This window comes from Cottoperca gobio, chromosome 13 (assembly GCF_900634415.1).
Source record: "Cottoperca gobio chromosome 13, fCotGob3.1, whole genome shotgun sequence".
NCBI lineage: Eukaryota > Metazoa > Chordata > Actinopteri > Perciformes > Bovichtidae > Cottoperca > Cottoperca gobio.
The window spans coordinates 6,342,841-6,368,155 of NC_041367.1; the positions used below are offsets into that span (position 1 = coordinate 6,342,841).

Consider the following 25,315-nt stretch of genomic DNA (forward strand, 5'->3'; position numbering starts at 1 on the left):
ACTCAACAGGAGAATCCTCAGCAGAACAGCTGAGCTCTCTGCTTCTCTGTTAAGACATTTAAGGGAACCCAGCTGATCCAAACACTGCAGCTGCTGCAGCTCTTCTCACAGCGCTGAGTAAGTAACTGATCTAATGGTAGGTAGTGAAGTGGAAAGATACTTTTCTTAATTATTTATTTTCCATTAACTTGTATTACCTTTTTATAGTTTCACATCTATTCTCCCTTCCTGGATATTCAGGATTATTTCTGTGGGCATGAAGATCAAGTTCTCTCTGTGGAATATCGGCCCAGTGACCAACACACTTCAAACTGGATCTGAACCAGAGACTGAAGCTCTGCTCTACAGACACTTGGCTCTCGGTCAGAGACAAACTGTTATCAAACCAACGTCTTTAGGGAATCTTCCACACGTTTACATTCCAGCTGAGAGATGCAGTCTTGCAGCAGAGAGCTCAACTATAATAAGAGCAAAACATAAATCAACGCTCTCCACAGAGTCACAGGCGATCAGCTGGGGGTCTGGTGTGATGGAAACCACTGGGATGGAGTCACTAGAAATAGACAGAGGAGCTCTTTATTCAGGACACAGAACAACAACCAGGAAACAAGAGCTCCAAGAGTCATTAGCATCAGAGTACAAGTACCACAAAGTATCTGCAACTTTACGGTAAATGATCCACTTCTGGAGGTCACAGCTCTCAGTGGAGAGAGTGCTGTGTAACATGGTGTCACATTTAGAAGTTAGATCAATACAGATCTTTTCTGAGCTGCATCCTGATACTTGATGGATGGAAAGTGATGCATTAAACTTTCAGACTTATTACATCTTACAGAAACTGAAGAGAGTCGGGCCTTTATGAATCATAATGACTTTGGCAGCCCCCTGATCTTTCCTCTTGTAAATGTACTCGTTTACCTTTGTTCACACATGTGCAGTATGAGCTGTGTGAGTGCATTATGCCTGGTGAAGCTCCTCTCTGGCAGGTGAACAGAGGCGGCTGGCTTAGAGCACGTGTATCGAAGGAGATTTATATCTGAGCCAGAACTGGAGTTAGCTCTTCTCTGCAGAGCTCTGTCTCCACAGTGAACAAGCTCTGTGCTCTGCTGCTGCTCTGTCTCTGTCCATGGTGCTGACTGACAGGATGGATCGTCTCACTGGACTCTAGTTTGAAGGTGGAGTTTAAAGAGTCCTTAACTTAACACCCTCTTGAAATCTTCTCTTTGCTGACCTCCGGTGGCTTCTCTTCTCACCGTGCTGCAGTGAGATACAGGTGGACTCCAGAACATGGTGACATCACAGTTGGGTGTGGTTACAGAACACACTTCTGATCACACACAACCACACCTCAGGGATGTGTTTCCTGCCTTTCTCTTTGTCCTTTCTCTGTGTGTGTGTGCTTCTTCTGTAGAAAAGTAAAGCCATCCACAGGTCTGCTGGAGGACAAATACACTGTGGGCTGGGAATGAATAAATAATCAAGACACATGTCAGAAGCTCTAAACGTAATGTTCAGTATGATAAGACATGAGTGAGCTGCAGTCTGACACATGAATCATAATGTGTCTCTGTAAGGAGGAGGACATGTTCTCACCTACAGTGGTGATGTCTCTCATTACAGAACTCTAAAAGCATTATTGACATTATTGACTAAAATAAACTGGGACATTTTGTTTCTTGCATCATATTATGTAAATGTCTTATTTCAACATTGACAATAATGTAGCATTTTGCAAAGATATTAGTGGCTCTAGCTAATGAGAAATCATTGTGTAACACCTGTCCACACATAATTACTCATTACAGTCATCTGTGGGAAGCTTTGCATATTTATTCAGTGCGTTGCATCGTTGAAACAGATTGTGCAACGTTTCAGTCCGTATCTAATGAATGATGATGTGTTCATACTATGAGATGGTCTGTGATTAGTGTGTCACATGATGTGGCTCACACCCAAGATTTGCATTATGATTCTGTTACTAGACTTTGAAGAATCCTAAAAATGTAAAGATTACTATGAATCATGCACGCACACGCACACACACACACACACACACACACACACACACACACACACACATATGATATCTGTTGTAGTACCATGAATAATGTATGACAGCATGCAGTGTGTATGCAGAAATCATTTACATTTCATCCACATTCCAAGAACACATCTTGACCTTTGCAGTTTGCCTTCAACATAAATCAACTTGTCTTCCCTGAGAAGACAGAAACATCTTTTGTTTCATCAATTGTTTTGATGGGATTCAATTGAACCTTTGCTTTGTTTCTCTTGCTGCTGGCATGTTATAATGGAAACAGTATGCATCTCCTCTGAGAGTAAAATACAAATGAGCAGTGTGACAGAAACAGCTGGGGAATGTAAATAAACCCTCTCAACACAGTCAACCTGTGTCGTAAGGTCTCGTGGATGGAAGCTGAACACCGATGGAAACTAAAAGTAAACACAACTGAGAACACAAATGAACAAACATACACATATAATAGAACATGTAGCTTCAAGCAGCAGTGTTCCTTCCATGTGAGGGCAAAGATCTGAAAGAATATTTCACTCCACACAAAAACAGTTTGTATGTCAATGACTTACCTTGAACTTGTGAATAAAACGTGTTCTTGCATGTCTCAGGGTGAAAGAAGAATCCAAACACAGAGAAAAGTCTTGATGATGGAAGTACATGTGGACCACGTTTAACAACAGCAACACTCTCTCACAACTCTTGTAATAAAATCCAAGTCTCATTTATCCAGTCGTACGCTCACTACTTCAACACATACATACAAATACATATATGTGCCAATGTGATACTTAAAGCTTTAATATTGGCATATTTGGAGATATAATCTCACCATTAGTTCTTTGTAGAAGTATAATACTTTAAACAAGTTCTGTCTTCTGCAGGTGCTCTCACTGCAGCTGGAGTTAAATGAGAAGCAACTGCTTCTGTGACTGTGAGATCTAAGTGTAATACATCTACTGCACACGTGTGTTCACAAATCTAACTGCTTTTCTCCAGTGAGACCAACTAGACTCTTTACTTTAACCTCCAACAGATGTTGTTACATGCGGGACGAAGCAGCTCCTATAGATACACGAGAAGGACTCTATAGTGAGAAGACATTTTTATGTTTTAATTACACATCAAAAGTAGAAAATGTGAGAGCTAATATTATTCACATAAAAGTATAACTTTTTTTAATGTGCAAATATTCCATATGAGCTGTCATCTTAACCTCATGTCCTCAATTGATGTTCTAATCATAAAGGCAGATATGTGACTGTTTCCTGCATTAATCAACTACTTCTCTGTCTGAAGGAAAAGTTTACAACAAAGTCAATACACCATGTATTTAAATATATATATCTATATATCTATATATAGATAGAAACATGGAGAGAGGCAGAAAGAGAGGGAGAGCGTCGATGTGAACAATCCTGGTTGTGGTGATGAATCAAATGTATTGGATTGTTCAGATGTGCTGTCAGTGCCAAACCATGAAACGCTGCTTCAGTAGAAACAAACTGACCACACGCACATGTACGCATACACACACACACACACACACTCACACACGCACGCACACAGACACACACACACACACACACGCACACACACACTCACGCACACACACACACACACACGCACACAGACACACACACACACACACACACACACACACGCACACACACACACACACACACACTCTCTCTCTCTCTGTATGAGAGTGTCGGTAGGGGGCGCTACTGTCCGTGTGAAAGCAGCAGCAGCAGTGACAGAGTCTCCAGCTCTTGTGTTCATCAGCACCGTTCACACTGCTTTCATTTCTTCACTGCTCGGCTTCATCCGCAGCGCTTTCTCTTCTGGAAATTACCCGCTGGACACGGAGCTTCGTCGGGCAGAGCGCGGAGCTTTGGCACCTGGTTAAAGGACACCATGCTTTACTTCTGGATACACACCGTGTGGATCCCCGGCGTCGCGTTCCTCTTTGGATTTCAAGGCAAGGGGTCGTTTTATTCTTTTCATTTCATGTCCGGACGTTTTCCACTAGGAAACACCGGAGTTGAGAGGGAAATTACAGCTGCCATGGATGTTTGTTGTGCGTCTGTCCGTCTGCTACTGACTCGGGTTCTGAAGGTATGTGAAGTGACTTCCCTTCCTGAAAACACCTGACATGACGGAGAGACCTCCTCGTGTTGAAGCCTGTTACTTTGTTGTTCCATGAGGGCTCTGTTTGCTCCAAATAAAGTTAGTGTTGAGCTGAGAGCTGAGCTGAGACTGTCTTCATGGACAGTAGCAGTGTGTGACACAGAAGAGAGCAGCCTCAGAGGCTGATGGTACAGCTGACAGCTTCAGTAGAGTCTCCTCTCAGCAGAGTAGCAGAGCAGTACACACACACACACACACACACACACACACACACGTGGAGGCTGTTGGACTGTCAGCTCCTCTGTCGTGTTATATGATGGACTTGCTGATCAAATGTGTGTAAGTGTGTGTAGTTCAGTGGCACGTGTGATAATACAAATTGCAGCTATTTTACCAAAATTGTGTAAAAAGTGAATTTGTATCTCACTTTTGGTTCTAAGCCTCGGTTACTTTCTACACACATCTTTTTTCACTTTGATCCATGATGTCTGCATCGTAGATTGGATCCTTCAGTCCTGAGTATTGGATTCTCTTTGGCCCTGCTGTTATGCTGGTTAGGTGTGTGTGTGTGTGTGTGTGTGTGTGTGTGTGTGTGTGTGTGTGTGTGTGTGTGTGTGTGTGTGAGGTGGGAAGGTTTGGTGGGAAACGGAAGTACACAATTTTGCAAGCAGGAGAAGGAGGATAATAAAATAGTTTCCATGTCTTCTGTCTACTTCTGTAATTAGATGTCAGCAGTAAGTAATGCTCTCCTGACTGTAAGTGCAGCAGCTCCACAAGGAATAGTCAAGGTGTGGTAATGGAGAGGTGACAGAAGCAGCACAGTGATCGATCAGCTGCTCAGTTTGACTTCATGAGGAAATCAGTTTAAATGAGAAAACACCATCAGGTCTTCAGGATCAGTGCTGGAAACAGAAGTGATCTGCTCGTCAGTTTGAACCCTCATGTGACACACACTCAAACACAGAGTCCCTCCTTCATATATCTACACATGATCCAGATGACTGGATGAACACCATGCTCATTAGGTTAATGAGGTCGCCTCATTTGGGTGGTGAGTTTGTGTTTGTTGGTGTAGCCGATACTCCAACCAATACTCTGTTTCAACATCAAACACTCCACCCTTGTTGGCTTGAAGTGTGGCTTTAAAGAAATCTTCCTAACTGCTCAGTTGTTGTCACTTCCAATGGATTTCAATGGTGATACGTTTTCATACCTGGGAAAACCAATCAATCCAGAGAAACGCTTTAAAAACCAATCCTGCAAAATAATCAACTTATTTGTTGCCCATCTGCATGCTCAATACAACTACATACATTGATTATATGCTCCAGCCAAATAAATAATAAAATAACAGCCTTATATGCTCATCTGCTGTTTTGGAGAGGGACCATATCGAGTTGAATAAAAGATCAGTAGTTAAGATTCCCATCAGGACCTCTCACACTAAATCCTTCTCAGTGGGTTGTTAGTCTTTCCCCTCTAACTTTCCTCTCATTAGTTCACACATACAGCACATCTCCATCTTTACTCATCTTACCTTTTCCTTTAAATCTTTTGTGTTTGTTTATATTTCTCCTGGAATCCTTTCCCCAAAGCTGCCTGCACATGACCGACAGTAAAACCATCAAGCTGTGGCTGAGCCATAGTTTCCTCTGAGGGGAGCAGTGATGTCCGTCTCACTGCAGAGCTTCTTTAGACTTGTCGTCTGCTCACACTTCAATTGATTTGAAAGTTGACCCTGTTTGCTGATGGCTTGCAACTAATGAGCAGAAGATAGAAAGATGATAACATGGTGGAAAAAGTGAGCATTAATAAACTTGGTCAGGCAGACTGAGTACATAATTATTGTAGTTAACACAGTTTTGATATTTGATATGATTGTTTTCCTTCTTATTAATGCATATAATCAGCTCAGCTACTTCTTTTAGTTGGAATCACTTTTCATGAATATTATTTATCTAAACTTAATGTCTGCAACCTCGTCATCTCTGCACACTCTTGGATGCGGTTGATGAGCATGTATTCACAGTGCGAACATGAGGAGCGACTAACTGATATTAAGTCATGTTTTTTTGTTTTTCCAATCAAAAGTGGAGACACGTATCCTTATCTTCCTCCCCTGGCTGCATCTTTAAACATCTCATTTGCTCTAAAGGTTGTGCTTCAGTGATTCTAACATATGTTTGGGACTATGTCTTGATCGGCAATATCTGATGATATGAACTTGACGAACAAGAATGTATTTTGTTTGGCAGCAGAGGACTTCCTGGTTGATTCAGGGAAGAGACTTGATCCTTCATCAGAGCTGAAAGTGTGCACTCCTCTTCCTCTCTCTCTGTTAGTGGTTTTTAGATGAACTGTTTGTGACTAATGAGTTTCAGGCTCTTCTGCTGTTTTCTTCTCTTTTACTCGCAGAATCAAAGTTGTCTTGAAAGAGGAAGGTGGTCTAGCTCTTCTATGACTTACTCTGGTTTACTTCCTCAGGAATGGAAGGACTTGTCATTAAACATTAGAGGTCATGTTGGTCTTGCTTTGTTCATTAGGCCTGTAATGCAGTTGTAAGCAGACTTCATGTGTTAGGCCTAGTAATCACTCAGGAGATGTTCTCTGGGTGTTTTGGGTTCTGGTCAAAACATTTAGTGCCAGGATTCATCCAGATTCCTCAATTTTATTACACATTTGTAATTTGTAATGTCACTTTTCTCCTAAAGAACATAATGGGTTAGTCATCAGTTAAGTATCTGTTTTTACTGCGTTGTTGTTTTTACTTCTTACAATCACCGAATGAACTAATGTGATTGCGTGACTGCTGTGGAGTAGAGTAGGAAACACATTAGTAAGTACTTCTTATTAAGATGTGTCATTCTAAACAATTAGTCAATCTGAGAGAACATTTCTCTTCTGATGAATGTCATGATGTGTCTGCTCTGAATGCCTCCAGGTCTGTGTGTTTCTGCAGCTACTCTCGTGCATTTTCACTGAAACTGGATGTTTTAGTTGATGAATGGTCTACACATAGTTGTATAAGAACATTTATGCATGCAAAGTAGACACTTTAAGTGTACTTCTTTACTTACAGTTTGATGCAAGGATATATCCACACACAGTACAAGTCCTGGATGGAGGGCAGAATGGCACCAATGATGTTTCTTCCGTCCTGCCTGTCTGTTGTAGTCTGTTCCTGTGCAGTTTGTTGGTCGATCCAAACCACACAGTGATAGATGTGCAGAGAACAGACTGGAGGTTTGCAGCGTAGAACTATCAGCAGCTCCTGAGGCAGGTTGAACGTCCTGAGCTGGTGCAGAAAGTAATCCTCTGCTGGGCATTGTTGATGATCGTGTCCATGTTGGATGTCCACTTCAGGTCCTGGGAGATTGTGGATCCCAGAGACCTGAAGCTTTCCACAGCAGACACAGTGCTGTTGAGTGTGGTGATGGGCGGTGTTGGAGGTCTACTCTTGAAGTTCACTGTCATCTCCACAGTTTCGAGAGTACACAGCTCCAGGTTGTTATGACACACGCTTCTCTTGTCTGCATCAATCTGTGTCTACACCTTACAACTATACGATTTGACCACGTTTGAAACGTATATACAGAAAATAGTTTAGGCTTACAGAAAAAAACACAACTGCAGATGTATTGAGGAAGTGGAGCAGACTTTACCAGCTGAAACACTATCGCACCAATTCATTTTGAAAGAGCAGCGGCCAATGGTGTAACGTTATCACAGCAACTTTATCACTCGCCAGTCATTCAGTGACTCAGTGACAGACTTCCACGTGTTATAGGATGTAATGTGGTCCCATGTTGACTGCATCATCCACTGACCTGTTTGCCCAGGAGACAAACTGCAGGTGGTCCAGCAGGGGTCCTGTGATGTCCTCTCGTAGGGTCTCATGACCGCTGACGTCAGGGCGACAGGCCTGTCATTGAATCATGTGATAGAAGGCTTCTTGGGGAACGGTTCTTTGTCAGCAAACAGCACAGAACAACGTGTTTGCTCTGAGGGGTGACAGGTTCTTCTCAGTCTCTGCACCCTCCCTGTGAAGTGCCCTCCCCAACCACAGCAGTCAGTCAAACACGTCTTTCAAACAAGCCCTGAAAACCCTCCTCTAAGCGTCTTCCCCCATCTCATGACTCTGCTAGTTTGAACTCTGCTCTGGTTTTGTTTTGTTCTGTTTTGTTTTGCATCTTGTTTGTACGACTTTGTATGTATGTCTGTTTGAATGCTTGTACAAAATGTTCCTCTATGTTAAAGCCTCTTTGTGTGCCAAGAGAAGCGCTATATAAATGAAATGAAATGTATTATTTTGTAACATTGAGCTTATAAGTTACTGGATGTTTATTTCTGTCCGTAAGAGTCAATATAAATGAGGTGAAACTGTATTATAGGATTACAGGATTAGTTTTCACCCATTGAATACATCCACACATCTTTTCTATTAATCCTTCATTCAAACAGGTAATCCTGTTGAAGGAGACACCTCTGATACTGGGATGTTGGTGGATTCATATGTTAATGAATTTCTTAAAATGAAGATCCTGTCATTTATTTGGCTGATCGATGGCTTAAAATGTTCCCAAAAGAGACGAGGGAAGTTAAGCCATCAGTGTATCTCCAGTCAGTTCACCTGTTATTTAATATGTGGCACTATAATAACTGGAGTTCTGATCATTCAATGATCTCCATCGAGTCATCATTATAAATTAGTCACATGAATGTCAAAAAAGGTTGTTGGAGAACTGCTACACAGCCTGCACTTATTGCAGTGATCATACCAAACAGCCAGAGGAGCAGAGTCAGTCCAGAGTTAGAGGACCTCCACTGGAACACATACACAATTATTACTCCAGTCTCTGTGGAGAACAGGTTCAGCAACCAACCACTATATCAGCAGAACTACCAGAGACGGCTGATACTGTACTCTGTGTATGGAGAGGAGGAAGGAACAGATGGTACAGTCAGGCTGTCTGTCAGTGGAGAGAAGCATAAGGTGTGTGTGTGTGTGTGTGTGTGTGTGTGTGTGTGTGTGTGTGTGTGTGTGTGTGTGTGTGTGTGTGTGTGTGTGTGTGTGTGTGTGTGTGTGTGTGTGTGTGTGTGTGTGTGTGTGTGTGTGTGTGTGTGTGTGCGTGCGTGCGTGCGTGTGTGTGTGTGAAATCAAAGATTTTTTTTAGCTCTCCCTCATCCAGTATGGGGGTCCCATCAACCCAGATTGATGCTGTCATGCAGCTTAATGATGTCTGTTCAAAACAGCAACTCCCATTCTGAGAAAGAGACAGCATTACTAGCTCACACACACACTTTATTATGGGATATAAATGGATTGGATGACAATGTATTGAAACTTTAACGACTCCATCAAACTCCTGTGAAATTCAATCTCACAGAGTTTCGGGTAAAAAAAAGTCTTACACTTATATTCTGAATGATTCCTGAATTTTATGACTGGGACATTTTGTTGGAGATTATTTCTGCATCCAATTGTGAGACCAGCTGGATATCACAACCCAAGCAGTTTAACTTTGATATTCGACTGTAGATATAATTGCAGCCCATCAGCAGAGAAGAGAAGCGGAGAGAAGAATCTGGCACATAATTAGACAGAACATGCACAGGCTGGATCCTATAATGTGTGCACTGCAGTGACTTTTTGTTTTAGATGTCAAGTTATCATCTGAACAAGCAAAGCCTTCACATGTCTACACATAACAAGACTACCAACAGACTGCTTAAGGTGTTGTAGTCAAACACAAAGTCTAACTCCCAGTGGGAAATAGAAAGGAGAGTAGGGAGTGTGTTGAAGTCTTCTGCAACATCATCTAGACTGTACTTCTCCAGAACATCTGTAATGTCTCAGTTACATCATGGACACGTTAACGTTTTGGGACCCACATCATTTCACATGTACATACTGTCACGGTGGGGAAAAGGTGAGGACTCAAATGCAAGATGGCAGATGAGGAAATTAACAAAAAGAGGGCTTTATTCCAAAAAGCTTACGAAATTACAAAATAAGTAAAACTTTAAACACAAACCAGGACGGCACAAGGAAACATCTACTACCAGGGTGACACTTAGATGACGAACTGACAAGGAACACTGGGACAGACAGGGATATATACACACAGACACTAAACGAGGGGAACGAGTCACAGCTGGGGAGAGAAGCTAAAACACAAGGTCAATGTGAACGGACACAGGAGGAACAAATCAACAATCACAGAGAGGAAAAACATACAGACAGGAAGTACAACTAGACATGACACAAGGGGGAGTGAACACTTCAAAATAAAACAGGATATACAAAACCACGATCATGACAGTACCCCCCCTCAAAAGATGAATCCCAGACGTCCGAAAAGTCACAAAACAAATTCAGTAGGGCGGGAGGAGGGGGTCCGGAGGAAGGATCAAGGGGCAAACAAGAAGGCCCCCGCTTTGGAGGCTGGGCAGGAGGCCGGCGAAGCAGGTGAGGCTGCTCAGGAGGCCCCCACTCTGGAGGCTGGGCAGGAGGCCGGGGAAGCAGCTCAGGAGGCCGACGGAGAGGCCGGGCAGGATGCGGGCGGAGTTGCTCAGGAGGCCTGTGGAGAGGTCGGCCTGGATGCGGGCGGAGTCGCTCAGGAGACCGCGGAAAGGCCGGGTTGGAGGCAGGCGGAGCCGCTCAGGAGGCCGGCGGAGAAACCGGGCTGGAGAGGAGAGGAGAGGGGAGCAAAGGGGTCTGGGGAAAAGAGGGGATCGAAGGGGTCTCGGTAAGAGAGAAGAACGAAGGGGTCTCGGTAAGAGAGGGGAGCGAAGGGGTCTCCAGGGACAGAGGGAGCACAGTGGTTGGAGTCTCGAAGGAAAGAGGGAGCACAGGGGCTGGAGTCTCGGGGGGGCAAGGGAGCACAGGGGCTAGGGTCTCGGGGGGGCAACGGGAGCACAGGGGCTGGGGTCTCGAGGGACAATGTGAGCATAGGGGGTGGGGTCTCGAGGGACGGAGGGAGCACAGGGGCTGGGGTCTCGAGGGACGGAGGGAGCACAGGGGCTGGAGTCTCGGGGGGCAACGGGAGCACAGGGGCTGGGGTCTCGAGGAACAACGGGAGCACAGGGACTGGGGTCTCGAGGGATAACAGGAGCACAGGGGCTGGGGACTCGAGGGGCAATGGGAGCACAGGGGCTGGGGTCTCGAGGGGCAGCTGGGGAACAGCTGGGGTCTCGAGGGGCAGCTGGGGAGCAGCTGGGGTCTGCAGCAGTCCGGCATCAGCTGGAGCGGATGTCTGCAGAGATCCGGCAGCGGGGACGGGGGTCTGCGGAAGTCCGGTAGCGGGAGTCTGCAGAGGTCCGGCAACAGGAACGGGAGTCTGACGCGGCCCTGAAGCAGGGACAGGGGGCTGTCGCGGCCCGGCAAAAGAAACATGGGTCTGTCGCGGCCCGGTAGCAGAAACAGGAGGCTGTCGGGTCCCGGAAGCAGAAACAGGGGGCTGTCGGGTCCCGGAAGCAGAAACAGGGGGCTGTCGCGGCCTGGCAGCAGAAACAGGGGGCTGTCGTGGCCCGGCAGCAGAAACAGGGGGCTGTCGCGGTATTTCCTCTAGAACCCCTGATCTCACATGGAACTTACGTGTGTGTGTTATATGTTATATAATAACTTCTAATGTATGTTTGTTTTTTTATATCTGCTCTTTATCCTGCATGGTCCAAACTGGTGTATATTACAGCTCTTTTTTAGAATCAGAATCAGAATCAGAATCAGAATCCACTTTATTATGAACACATACAAACAGTTGACTTGTGTTGTATTGCTCTGAATGTACTTACACATAAATAGACATGCATCTCAGAACAAGGAGAACAAAGTTGAACAAGGTAAATGCATATTTAAATATTATGTACATAGAAACATATTTAAACATCTTTACATCAGATTCACACTCAGCTGGGCCCAACAGCCTCATGTGCTGCTGTCTCTCCCCACAGAGGTAGTGGAGGACAATGTCTTTGTCTCAGCCAGAGTCAGCAGGCTACTTGTATTTTGTACAGGTTGGCTGGAGGGTTTAACCTCCCACATATTATTCAACCAGAGATATGAAACAACAGGGGATTAACATGGGATGGACAAAGTTTGACAGCAGACAGACACTCTGCTCTCTCGTCTCTCATTTTCTCCAACAAATCACCTGAAATGCAGCAGAGGAGCCTGAAGGCATCAACAAGCCTGTGTAGCCACACAGCATCGGGGAAGATGTTCTGAAAACCAGAGAATGACTGTACATACACAGTCTTCATACACAACTGTGTAGTGTCACACTGTTACAGGATGTTTTCTTCCATTAAAATCCACACACGTTCCAAACATTTAATTTTAGCTGGCATCAACTCTATAATTTATTCTGCCAGGAATAATCGCTGTTTATTCCCTTCAAGGTTCATGGTTTATAATTTGGATGTGTTCATCATGATCATCAGTGAGCATGTGCATCATCTGCAGTTATAGATGCTTAGCTGCTATTGACAATATTAATGAATGCATTTTCTCTTTATTAGATCATTCAAGTGGTACATCAGCTTTATGTCTGCCCGTCTTATTTCTCTCCCTACCTGTAGATTAGCATTATGAAGAGGTGAGAAGTTTAATGCTGCTAATTCCTGCCAGGTGGAAGTCCGTCACTACAGGAGGCTGCTGGTCGCTGTGTGCACTCACTGTTAGTGCTGTTTGCAGATTATAGTTTGCTGCTTACAGCTTCATATTCACAGAAAAGCAGTTTCTCCTCATATTGTTGACAGAGATGACAACAGCACCATCACTGTGCTAACTACACTGTTATATTTCCTGCTGTTGGTTAAAACAAACAGTCATGTGGTGTATTTATGGATTATTCCTTGTTTCCTGGATTTAGTGGGATGTTTATTACTTGGAAAGCAATATTAATGAGTTCCATCACCGTGAGGATTCTTTATATATCTGAAGTGAGGGCACAAAGTCATTATCAGTTACAAGACTGTCAGTGACAAAGTGGTTTATCATCCGTTATGTTTACCTCCCCACTGAGGTCAGTAATGTGGGATTTGATTTGATGAGTTGAAGAAATGTGATGATCTGAATGTGGTCACATCCTCTCTGAACATCTCCCGTGACATTAAGGATTTGATGATGCGGTGAATTCAGCATTTCATCCAGATCAGTACATTAACTTCTGTTCTTTCTGCAGCCGCCTTAAAGACACAGTTCAACATTTAACGTGCAAAACTGAAAGTATTGTATGTCTGACGATCAAACGTCATGAGGTGGATCTTTGTGGGAAACTTTATTTGAAGCAAAAGAACACATGAAACATGAAGTGAAATCTTAATTCTCATGTCTGCTCTCCTCTTTTCTGTCTTTCAGGTAGTGTGTGTGTGTGTGTGTGTGTGTGTGTGACTCTACATTCAGCCACACAGAATATGTTGGGGACTGTTGTGTCTGTGGAGTCAGATCACTGAGAACGGTCCTCCATCATTTATATCTGCAGTCCAGAGCTGAGTGAGAGGAATGTGTCATACTTCCTCTATAATCTCTCTCTGGTTGTCGACTGCTTTGAATTGCTGTGTGCTGTGTGATATAACACATGCTGGGTTAAGTAGAAGTTGGCACTTTACATTTATAAAGTTTTAAAGGTGATCGAACACCATGAAGATACAAAGATGGACCCTGAGATTCTCTCACTGACTTTTCTTTGTCTTTGTGTTTTGTCTCTTTGGCCATGTGTTTCCACCATCTCATCTACCTCCTAGTTTAATGAGAAAAGTGCTTTATAATTTGATTAGGGCTCCACTGATGGCTCTCTCATTAGACCGTGATGGGAGGCTGGTGTACAGTAATGCTACAGAGTCTGTTCCTCTTGGTGGGGCTTTGTGTTTGATGGAATAAACCTGGTTGAAGGCTGAACAGTTTTCTTTTTAGTCTGAGATGAGATTGTTGTTGCGTCATGTTTCCTGAAGTGCTGTGTTGTGTGTGTCCACTGACACTCAGTGTAACAGTGAGCACGACAGAGTCTGTCCTGTTTAGTGGCTTTTTGGTTTGACTGGAAGGATTAATGGTCATATGGACAGACATCTTGATGGTGTTCGTGACAGTGAGCAAACAGCCGGTTGATGATGAACAGAGAGAGAGATGGAGAGAGGGAAAGAGGGATGAGGGCAGAGAAGAAGACATTACATGTACTTACTTTTAATCATTAACCTGCTGCTGACGGGCATCAATCTTTTTCTGACACACGCACCACACACACCTTTCACTCAGGTGAATGCTAAATGGTGCTCCACTTCCAGGCAGCGGTTATTGCGACCTATGAGAAGCTTCTTTCATAATACAAATGTATCCAGTAGCTGTAAAGCACAAGAATGAACCTACAAGCTCAACTGTATCTATCCTGTGGTGTACTGGTTCTTAAAGCTGAGCTTCAAGCTACAGAGTCCAACATTTGCATCTATGCAAGTCTCTGTTGATGTGCCGTGACAGTTTAATGTCTGAGCATCACATGAGCCAAAGTCACAGCGACTTCTGAGCAGCTGGACACCATGTGGAGACAACAACTTCACTTTGGACACAATGTCTTGTCGTTTCGACTTTGGTGAGGGGAATGTTATATTATTATATTGTCATAATTGATAATAGACAGTGAAACAAACATTTACTACAGACCATTCTTTGTCAAATAATTTACTGCTTCAAACTACTATAGGCGGTAACAAGATATAGCATTCAAGTCATGAACACGCTGTGACGGAAGCTCATCGGAGGACACATTGATTTTGCCTCTGCACAAATAAAGCTGATGTTAGACAGTCAACCATCTGCTGTCTTATTACTACGTCTGTATGGTGTTACACTACAGGTGGAGCCAGTCTTGGCTCTCTTTTGTTTAGTTAATCTGAAGCAATAGCAACATTTCACACTCATTTCTGTTTCATACAGTCACATACAGTATTCTCCACAGAGAAGTTGTGTTTCAGGCTCTGGAGATTTTCACTTCTGTATCTTAATAAGATGTTTTTGCTTCATTGATTTTTAAGTTCTGAACTTCTTTAATGTCAGACATGGCTGGGTTTATAATATTCTGATTAGTCATTAGTTACATCACTTCTGTTCCATTTATCCACTGCATGCTGTCATCAATGTCCAATAACTTGTTCCATCACAACGTTTCTTATTTAATAACTCTCAATGCTGCTGCAGCCGTTTGTCCTGTACTGCACTTATATTTCTGCATCAGCACCATGACACTTTTAAATATGTATGACCACTTACTCAGGCACTTTTACAGTAAGCCAGGACAAATTCAATTTCATTTGAATTCTACATTGTATAGCTTGAAATGACAATAATGTTTTTGATTGATTGATTGATTGATATGTACACACAGAAACTAATGAAGGGAACTATACACCGCTGGGGGAGAAAGGCAAGGACACAAGGACAGGGTGAATGGACACAGGAGGATCAAATCAACAATCACAAAGGGAGGGAAAACACACAGACAGGAAGTACACTTAGACATGACACAAGGGGAGTGAACTTTACAAAATGAAACAGCAAACCAAGATCATGATATGCCACTACTGTTGTGTTCCTGCATGTTCCTACCTGCTACACATACTACAGTTTATGGTTATGATCTTCCTCAAACTATAATTGATTATACTGGAACATCTCTTGCTGTGAGCTTCATACAGTTTGTCTGTCATATCTCAATGATATGTGGGCTCTGCTCTGTTCTTTATACCTGTAGTGGAGACTTGTTTTTGTGCTGCTTAGATAAGAGAGCGGAGTATCATCAGTCGAACACAATTGTGAAATGTTTTTTTGCCATAAATGATCTACTCTCATCTGACATGTTTCTCAGACTGTGACTTATTATTTTATTCACAGGGTGGAATTAAATTATAAAAACTAATTGAACAATTTACTGAACAACAAATTGTTCCGTCTGGATGTTGAACAGTTGAATGACCAACAGAGATGGCATTAATTAGACTTTGTTTAGATTGATAACTTAATTAATGTGGCCTTCACTGAGGTCCATTTTTCAAGTTCTAGTAAAAAAGGTCAGACGCTTGAGATTATGGTGGGTTTGTTGTCTGAACCAAAGCCCTACACTGATGACTGACTGTAATGACACATTAATCACAGTTTATCTAATGTGTTGTGAAAATCATCAGTGTAATATTACAGTAAAGTCAATGGCGGTCAAAGCAGCTATTTGCTACCCTGATGTATCGCTGCTCACTCCTGTGATGTTGTTGTTTCACAGTAATGGATTTACTGTGTCACATAATGAACAGCACAACTTTTCAATATCAACTGAATGACGGCCGTGTCCCTGCTGTTCACTGTGACTGTGGATCATCAGCTGCTCTGCTCCATAGTAGTCACAGTTATGTTCCTTTAAGGCTTGCTCGCCCAGTAGTGTGCCACTCACCTCACTCACCTGCTAGCCACGCCTCCTCTGCAGCTCACCTGACTCTCCCTGCTGCAAACAATTAAGCCTAGTTGGTATTTAAGCCTCCTCTGGCCTCTTCTTCACTGCCAGATTGAACGCTATATCATGCAAGTCTTTCCAGCGCTCTTCCCGAAACAGATCTCTCGTTGCCGACCCTGCTTACTAGTGATGGCGAGATGAAGCTTCATGACGCATTGAAGCTTTCCATCCAATTGGTTCCGCTCATGAGCCGAAGCTTCATGGTGCTTCATTTGCTCTACTGCGCCATCAAGTGGACAATAAATGTAAAACCGGCAGAGTGATTATAATGACATGGCTTAGGTGTGTGAAGTAGTGATGGGCAAATTAAGCTTTTGTGAAGCACTGAACCACTTCAGCCAATTGTTTGGAAAATAGGTTCATTACTCGAAGCTTCTGGCGAAGTGCAAGGCTGCAGTGGATTTAAAGTGTCTTTGCTTCTTTGACGCACACATCTAAGACTGATTATAATGTTCTATTTAAAAATAAAGATTGATGATTGTGTCATTACATGTTATTGAGAAGAAAGTGCCTGGAAAAAAATGTGGACTTTTTACGCCTTAAATGATCGTGCAGTTTAAGATTGGACAGAGAGAAGGGGAATGACAATGACACCAGGAATGTGTAATGTACACGTTGGATGTACATTATTTTTTCAACAGATTTAGATTTGGTATCTTTACTTGCTCACAAGGAAGATGATGTTGGCGTGCATAACAATTGTTTCGCTAGTTGGCTGGCTCCATAATGACCCAATACAAACGCAATACCAACAACTCAACAGCAACAACGCATACTACGACAACAACCCACAAATGTGCGGTTATATAAAGTCTTGATTATGAGGGGGCTCAATTGCGGTTCGCTCCCTCTTATATTTTGAATCGCACGCCAAACCCGCGAGGCTTAGAACGTCATTACATACATCATCAACACAAGCCTCGATACGCGCTTCACAAAAATCTTCTGCGATTACTCGACACACGCTTCGAAGCCTCGACGCGGAAGGACACATCACTACTGCTTACCCCTGACCTGCTTCGTCTGTTTTCTGCCTTGCCTGTTTCCCGACCCTCTGTCTGGCCCCGACTTACCCCTTGCCTACTACCTGTTGGTTTGTCCTTGTGGATTATTATCATCCCGCTGTGGATCTGTTTACCCTGCTATAACTTGCTCCTAACTACTAATAAAAGTCATTACCGATTATCCTTGGTTTCCTGTGTGCTGCATTTGGGTCCATCGTCGACTTGTGACGATAGTAGTGGCACGTTCAAGTAGAGCTCAGCAGCCTGATGTATAGTCTCTTCTTAGACAGCTGTCAGTCCATAGCCTGACTTTAATATGTCCATTCCTGCAGCCTCCATGCTGTCAATCCTCTCACACACACTTTGATCCATGCTGTCTGATACATAGTAGATGAGTGACAGTTAGGAAATATACTGTAATAATAATATTAGCAGTCAGTCCACAGCCTGACTCTCACCTGTTCACTCCTACACTCAGCCCCTCTCGCCTCTTCCTGTTGAAACCTGCAATAGGAAACTATTAAACACAGTCAGTGAGCACACTCGTATACACCTGCAGCCTGCTCACACACCTCACATCACACACCCTCACTTGGGCTTTAGCTATGGGAATACATCAGCTAAATTAGCATAATAAATTGATATCACACACTTCACCCAGCCTGTACAGCTTCACTGCTCCAAAGCTGCAACACACTCTTCATCTTTAATGTGCCCCCAGCTATCAGCTTTATTAGCATAGCTGACCAGTCTTAGCTCAACATGATTCATGTGACAGCGTCTTCTACCCTCATGGATTTGAGAACTATACACTATATATCCCTGTACACTGGAAGTAGCATTGAGAGTTGGAATTGGGAGTTATAATATAATAATTCTGTATCCTACAATATTTATGTATTATTATGATTTGCTTTCCTCTGGTGTTCAGCTGCAGAAGATGGTGAACACACAGTGGGTGGATGAAAACCGTCTGGAGGTTCAGCCCAGTTCTCCTATTTTCATTAAGGCAATTACACTTTAATTCAACAAGAGTTATGTTTCTTTACTCTGTGGTATTAGAGGGCTAAACACATAAATCCCAGACAAACAAAAGGATAAATTCAGTGTGAAAGGAGCCTTTTGTTAGTGGAAGTTTTCTCAGGAAGGTCACTGATCAATATGAGGGCACATTTCAGCTCCTACTTGTTTTTGGAAGGTCAACACGTATAATAATGCTCCTGGTGTATCTTGGCAGCTCTGCTTGGATGGCCTTAGTTGACCCTTTGATTGTTTGATAGCTGAGGGCCATTAGATCTGAAGTTATGTGTACTTCTCTCTATCTCGTTACCAGCAAAGGCACCGACTCATTACACACTGAGATGTCCACAAATCTGCCAGTGAATCGATGTGTCCGAGGTCTCTGTGGATCATCCACTCCTAACGATAAAGATGTTTTTTATACAGTAGTTTATAACTTAAACATTTAATGGCATCTATTTATTGCCTCCCACGAGCAGACATACTGTACAGTAAATGGACATGTTCTTCACAGATAGGGAGGTTCAGGAGGTCAGTAAATGTTGTCTGAGGTTTAGCTTTATCCAGTTCCATTGTTCAAACATAAGAGGATCTGATCTTCTAAATGAGGTCCTACTTACAGGGTTCAGGCAGATTTTGATTAGAACGGGTTTTCCACTACAATTGCACACTGACAGCAGCTGACGTACTGACTTCATGTCAGTGAAGATAATCTAGAGTGAAGGATGTGGTTTGTGTAACCTTGGGTTGGTCTGATATTTGTGGTCTGCTCATAACTGAGACCCTCAAAGCAATCAGAGATTGATGAGAACATTAGCTGCGTTTATTTTGACAGTAGTCCCACTTTGACATTTTAGATGTCAGTAAAGCCTGAATTACTCTCATTCTTCACACAAGCGCTTCACCGGGTGATAAAGACTGAAGACCAGATGTCCAGGACTGACGTGCAGATTTATAGACTGCAGAAAATGTATTCTGCTGCTATTCTTTGTGAAACTAGATCTAGGTGTATTGTATGTCTTTATTTCTGTCGTGTAATCGTACTTTCCTTTTCCTCCATGATGTGTTGTATAGTACAATGCTTCTGTGGCATGGTGCTCCATCACAGCAAAATGATGCTCAAAAACTGACTAAGAAATCAGTAAAGGTTGGAAGGAGAGACACAAAGGTGAAGCTGAGAGACAGCAGCAGGTGGGGAAGCATCCTGGGTATTTATCAAGCTGCTCGTACATATAGCAGTCTGTCAATACTCTTTCTTCTGGTCCATCAGCAGAGCTATTCACTTGTCAAGAATCAAGGCAGGGTGAGAGCACATGGTAGGTCATCACACTGCATTGATAATCAGGGTTTCTCTCAGCTTGTTACCGGTCACTATGAAAAACAGCAGGTTGATTGGCTGCAGTTGTGTCATTTCAGAGCTGGTTAGGAACAAACCATTCCCTCACTCTTACCTTTCTCACATACAGAAGAGTCCAGTGTGTAGCATGCTTTCTGCTCCAGTTTGTGCTGGGAGATGCTGCAGAACCCTGGAACCCTGAAATAAAGTTTGAGAGAATGAACAGATCGATGGACTGAATCAGGAAGTACAAACTCGTGGTCTTTGTCCTACTGTAGCCCACAACAAGCTCATTAAATGCTTGAGGTCGTACATGTTCAGGATTAGAGTATATGCAGTTTCAGAGGAGGGCTTGCTCGACAGTATTATGTTCTGGGGTCACATGTTCTCTGTCCAAGGTGTTGAACATTCTCCCTGACTTAAATACCATTTGTAAAATAGCATTACTGTAAAATGGCAGCTGATTTTTCTTACCTGGTAAAAGCAGTTTAACAGGAAGGTGAACCAGCAGAGACACACTTCATGCAAAGTGCCCCTCATGCACCTGAGTTACCAAGTAGAATCATTTTAAAGGTTTTAATACATGTGTTTGCTGATACAACACACAAGATGTCTGAAGGCTGTGACCCAAATGCTTTTGTGCATCTTCGTGATCACAGAAGGATAGTTGTTGATAACGATATTCATGGTTTCAATAGATAAGAGAAAATAGTAATGCAACAGGTGAATGACCTGAGATGTTCAGTTAATCCCCACAAATGTGTGAGGTCTCTGTGGGGCTTCCCACTGTGCTGAAAACACTTTGTTGACTCCAGGAGAGCTTTCAGCCTGAGGGAGTCACTCTGACATTGGAGACCAGAACAGGATGAGCAGACATTGAGAGGCAAGTTGGGGAGAGAAGAGAGAAGACATAGTTTATAATGTGCAGTGATAAATAGATGCTTCAAGGCTTCATTACTTTCTTCTTCTGTCTTGCTGAAGTTCCGTCTCATTTGTCACCTTCATTATGCTGCATTCAGATTGTCTTTTATAAGTAAACCTTTGTTAAAGCCAAAAGACGGATGAGACTCAGTCCTGGTAAGTTATTTGAGGTGGAGTCGTAGAAAATGAGATAAAATGTCAGTCGAGGAGAGAAGTAAATAAAGAAAAATGCTGTGACTGTTTTTGATTTGGTTTGTTCATACAATTGGCATCTGTCTTTGAACAACATTTCATTCTTTAGAAAATAATTGTTCAAATGTTATTTTTGAGATGTTGAGCTGAAACTGAAGGTTAAACCATTTGTGTGCCGATGTTACAGGATGAACTGTGAGGTTTGTTACAGGAATGCAGCTGCACCAAAGCTCAGAGGGATGTTATTTTCTCCTTTTGTTCTTTAACCCACCTGCTCTTAAAAAGAGCAATCGTTGCCAAATGTTGGTTTAAAGGAACATTGAAGGTATTTCAGATGATTAATGGTGAATTTTATGAATTTATATTTAAATGTAGAAAAGTGAAGTGACAAAAAAACGTTTGTCCCTCACTCTCCAACATTATATCATCATACAGTCTATAGTTGACTTATCACTTGTTAGAAATGGACAGTTTACCTCAAATACACTTTTCTATGCGGAAGTATAAAATAGAGCCACCTTGCAATGTTCTTTTGTGGGTGTATGCAAGGGAATAGTGAAGTCATTATGTTGATAACAGATATAAACCTTTAAATTAACCAATCAAAATGTTGCACGGTTCCTAGGTCTGGTTCTGAAGTCTACAGATTAAGTGTTAATTAACAGGAGAAATTAAGTGTGGTGAGAGATTAGACAGATTTTCCTCCAGGTTATAAAAAGCTTGACTATATGTGCTGATGAATTTTATGTTGACTTTGATACAGCTGGTTAATTTTTCCAATCAAAATTATATTTCAACTTTTTTTCAAATTTTAGTTACTCTACGCTTGATAATTGTAATAACTAAATGTTCCGCATTGAGCACTGGCTGATAAGTGTGTCTGAACAAATAAATAACGAGAGGAATCTAGAGCATGGACCTGTAGAAGACTCCTTCACACAAGAGTAGACATGTATCTGGGGTTTATTTTTTGTTGGTTTAGATTGAATCAATGCACCTAAATTGTATCTTTAATGACTTGTTGCTATGCACTTTGACAGGGTGCAGCACTTTTATACGTTATAAGTATGTAGGGAGTTAGTCAACTGAAAAGGAAAGCCTTCATACAGACAGAAAGCATTTGTGGATGACAGATGTCAGCATCACCTCTTAGTCTGCATTGTTTATCGTCATGTTTATCTTCAAAAATCCCATTTTTAACAACATAAAAAAACAATTTGATGCCATTCAATTAAAGTTGCTAAAAATAATGATAGACACATTGTGCTTCCATTAATAAACAATAACGGTTTATAGACTTTGCAATATGTGCTATCATTCATTCCCACATGAGGCCACATGTTGATTGATCACTAAGAGTATTATAGAGACCCCACAGAGAGGCAATTCACTGAAACATTACAACACATGAATATTCATCAACGCAGACAGCATGAATGATGATGATGGAAACCACCACTCATATCTGTACAAATAAAGTGGAGAGTACAGCTAATTAATCAGGCGTTGTAAATGTTCTGAAATTCACTAAGATTGTAAAGTCCACTGCTGTTTTAATATTGTCCCTGGGAAGTAGCTGTATCTCCAGGTCTGTAGTATCCTAATGAAATATAAATACACTACATGCCTCCCTTGTCTTGTGTATCCTCTTCCACTGCTACACAGCCATTCAACTCCATTATCAATATCAGCATTGCAGAATCTCCCATTTTGTGAGATCATGACTCATCTATATGCCATTGTCTTTCTGCTCGCAGCCATGCGGGACTAAACTGTTTCTCTCTGTTAAATATCATTGAACCGCTGACATGTTGCCATTTTCACTGGAGATGAGATCTTCAATAAAAAGATACCAATTCTACCTGTTAACACCAGTTATAAAAGGTTTCACATTTATCATTTCAACAATAATAATAAATCCGTTTTCAGATTGAAGATTTTATTTTATTTTATTCCTGCTTGAATTCCGACACCTCCAGCAACAATTATTGAACTATGTGATAAATATATTTTATTATATAAGCAAGGCTTATCAATATATTGATATCCCTAGCCAAAGCTCATAATCAAGGCCTTATCAATATATTGATATCCCTAGCCAAAGCACATAACACTGACTGCAACTATCAATATTATCAATGTCCATTATGAGACAATGAATCTAGCTGGGAAATATAAACATGATAATGAAATTAGTTATCTTTCCCAAACTTTAGTCAATATAGTCCTGATTACTGATGCCAGCCCTCTTCACTCTCTGATAATATAGTCCTCCTAATCCTGTATCAACATGTTCAACAGTGTTCATACCTTCTCTGCTTGCAGTATGTATTGATTCACAACAATAGATCCCTCAGTCTTTTGTGGAGCTATTGATCTTGTTCAGTTAAAACAGTGTTTCTTCCAGCTGGACCAGTATCAAGTTTCCAATTTCAAGTTTTATTTGTCAAATGTAGGTTAACACGGGGTCAACGGTTCAATGAAATGTGTTTTGAGAGAAAGAGACAGCATGTCAGCTCAGCAGTCAAATAAGAAATATAAAATATAATAAAGAGTACTCTATACAATTAGGTTAAAATAATAATATTTATTTATTTATATATTTAGTGCAGACAGCAAGTGAGTGGCTGTGTGTATGGGTCTGGAGATTGAGAAGCCTGATGGCTTGGTGGTAGAAACTGTCCTTGAGGCTGGTGGTGCGTGCAGCCAGGCTCCTGTATCGTCTGCCTGACGGTAACAAGGAGAACAGTCTGCGTTCTGGGTGGCTGTGGTCCTTTATGATGCTGAATGGCCAGGAGATTGTTGCCAATGTTGTGCTGTGCCGCCTCCACCACTCTCTGAAGGGATTTGCGGCTGTGAGCAGAACAGTTCCCGTACCAGACCGTGATACAGCCTGTCAGCAATCTTTCGATGGCACCTCTGTAGAAGTTTGTGAGGATGCTGGTGTTCATGCCAAACGTCATCAGTCTTCTCAGGAAATAGAGCCGCTGGCTAGCTTTCTTGGTCACTGTGTCTGTGTGAAGTGACCAGAAGAGGTCCTCAGTGATGTGCACACTGAAGAACTTAAAGCTGCTGTCGCCCCCCTTCTGTCTCCTGAAGTCCACCATCATCTCTGTAGGTCATCTCATCATTGTTCGTGATGAGGCCCATGATAGTGGTATCGTCAGCAAACTTAAAGATGATGTTTGAACTGTGCTTGGCAGTACAGTCGTAGGTGAACAAGGCGTACAGGCACACAGCCTTGTGGTGCACCCGTGTTCAGGGTCAGTGAGGTGTGGCTGCCGATTCTCACCGCCTGGGGCCTGCCAATCAGGAAGTTGAATACCCAGCTGCAGATGGAAGCCTCCAATCCAAGATCAGCGAGCTTAGTGACTAGTTTTGAGGGAATAATAGTGTTAAATATGGAGCTGTAGTCCATGAAGAGCATTCTCACATATGTATTCCCTCTGTCCAGGTGAGTGAGTACAGTGTGTGTTGCGAAGGAGATGGTATCATCTGTGGCCCTTTTTTGTCTGTACGCAAACTGAAGGGGGTCCAAACATGGGGTGTTTTTTCATTGAAGTCATGCACACTCGGTTTGAGCCCAGACAGTCCCAGTCGCATGTCTGAATTAACTGCATCTATTTTAGTCTCAAAATTAAACAAACCTAGTTAACCACAGATTTGAATACTGGAGATATTTTTTCGATCCTGTCAGTCTCCTGTATGTCTTTTGAAATATATCACTGATGCTCGGTAGATGGATACCAATGTTGCTCTTGGAAGTTTAAATCACATGCTGCAGAGCCCTCCTGCCTGGCCCGTGCACATCCCATGCCAGTGTGTAATGTTTCCAGTCAGGATGCTTTCAAATCAAATCAAATCTAATTTATTTATATAGCCCATTATCACAAATTATACATTTGTCTCAGTGTGCTTTACAGACTGTACAGGATACGACATCCTCTGTCCTTAGACCCTCTGTCCTTAGATCGTCGCATCGCACAAGGAAGAACTTCTAAGGCAAGCCTGAGCCAGCCCTAACTATAAGTTAAGTCTATTGCTCCGCTGTAAAAGGTTAACAAGAACTTTCTGATGACTACGTCAGGTTGTTTTTTGATGCTGATTCCCTAGAACTTAAAACTGTTCACTTAGTCTATCACAGCTCTATTGATGTAGACAGCGTGTGTGTCTTCTCTTCCGT

The 25,315-nt window shown here is 42.4% G+C and overlaps 1 protein-coding gene across 1 annotated transcript in view; it reads left to right on the top strand.

The window, feature by feature from the left end:
- The first annotated feature begins 3,787 nt into the window (after positions 1–3,787).
- Positions 3,788–25,315, top strand: part of lsamp (limbic system associated membrane protein) — a 365,358-nt gene continuing 343,830 nt past the window's right edge. Inside the window, exon 1 of the mRNA XM_029446346.1 lies at positions 3,788–4,016. Within this exon, the coding sequence (XP_029302206.1) occupies positions 3,953–4,016 (64 nt within the window). The 5' untranslated portion in view covers positions 3,788–3,952. The remainder of the gene's footprint in view (positions 4,017–25,315) is intronic.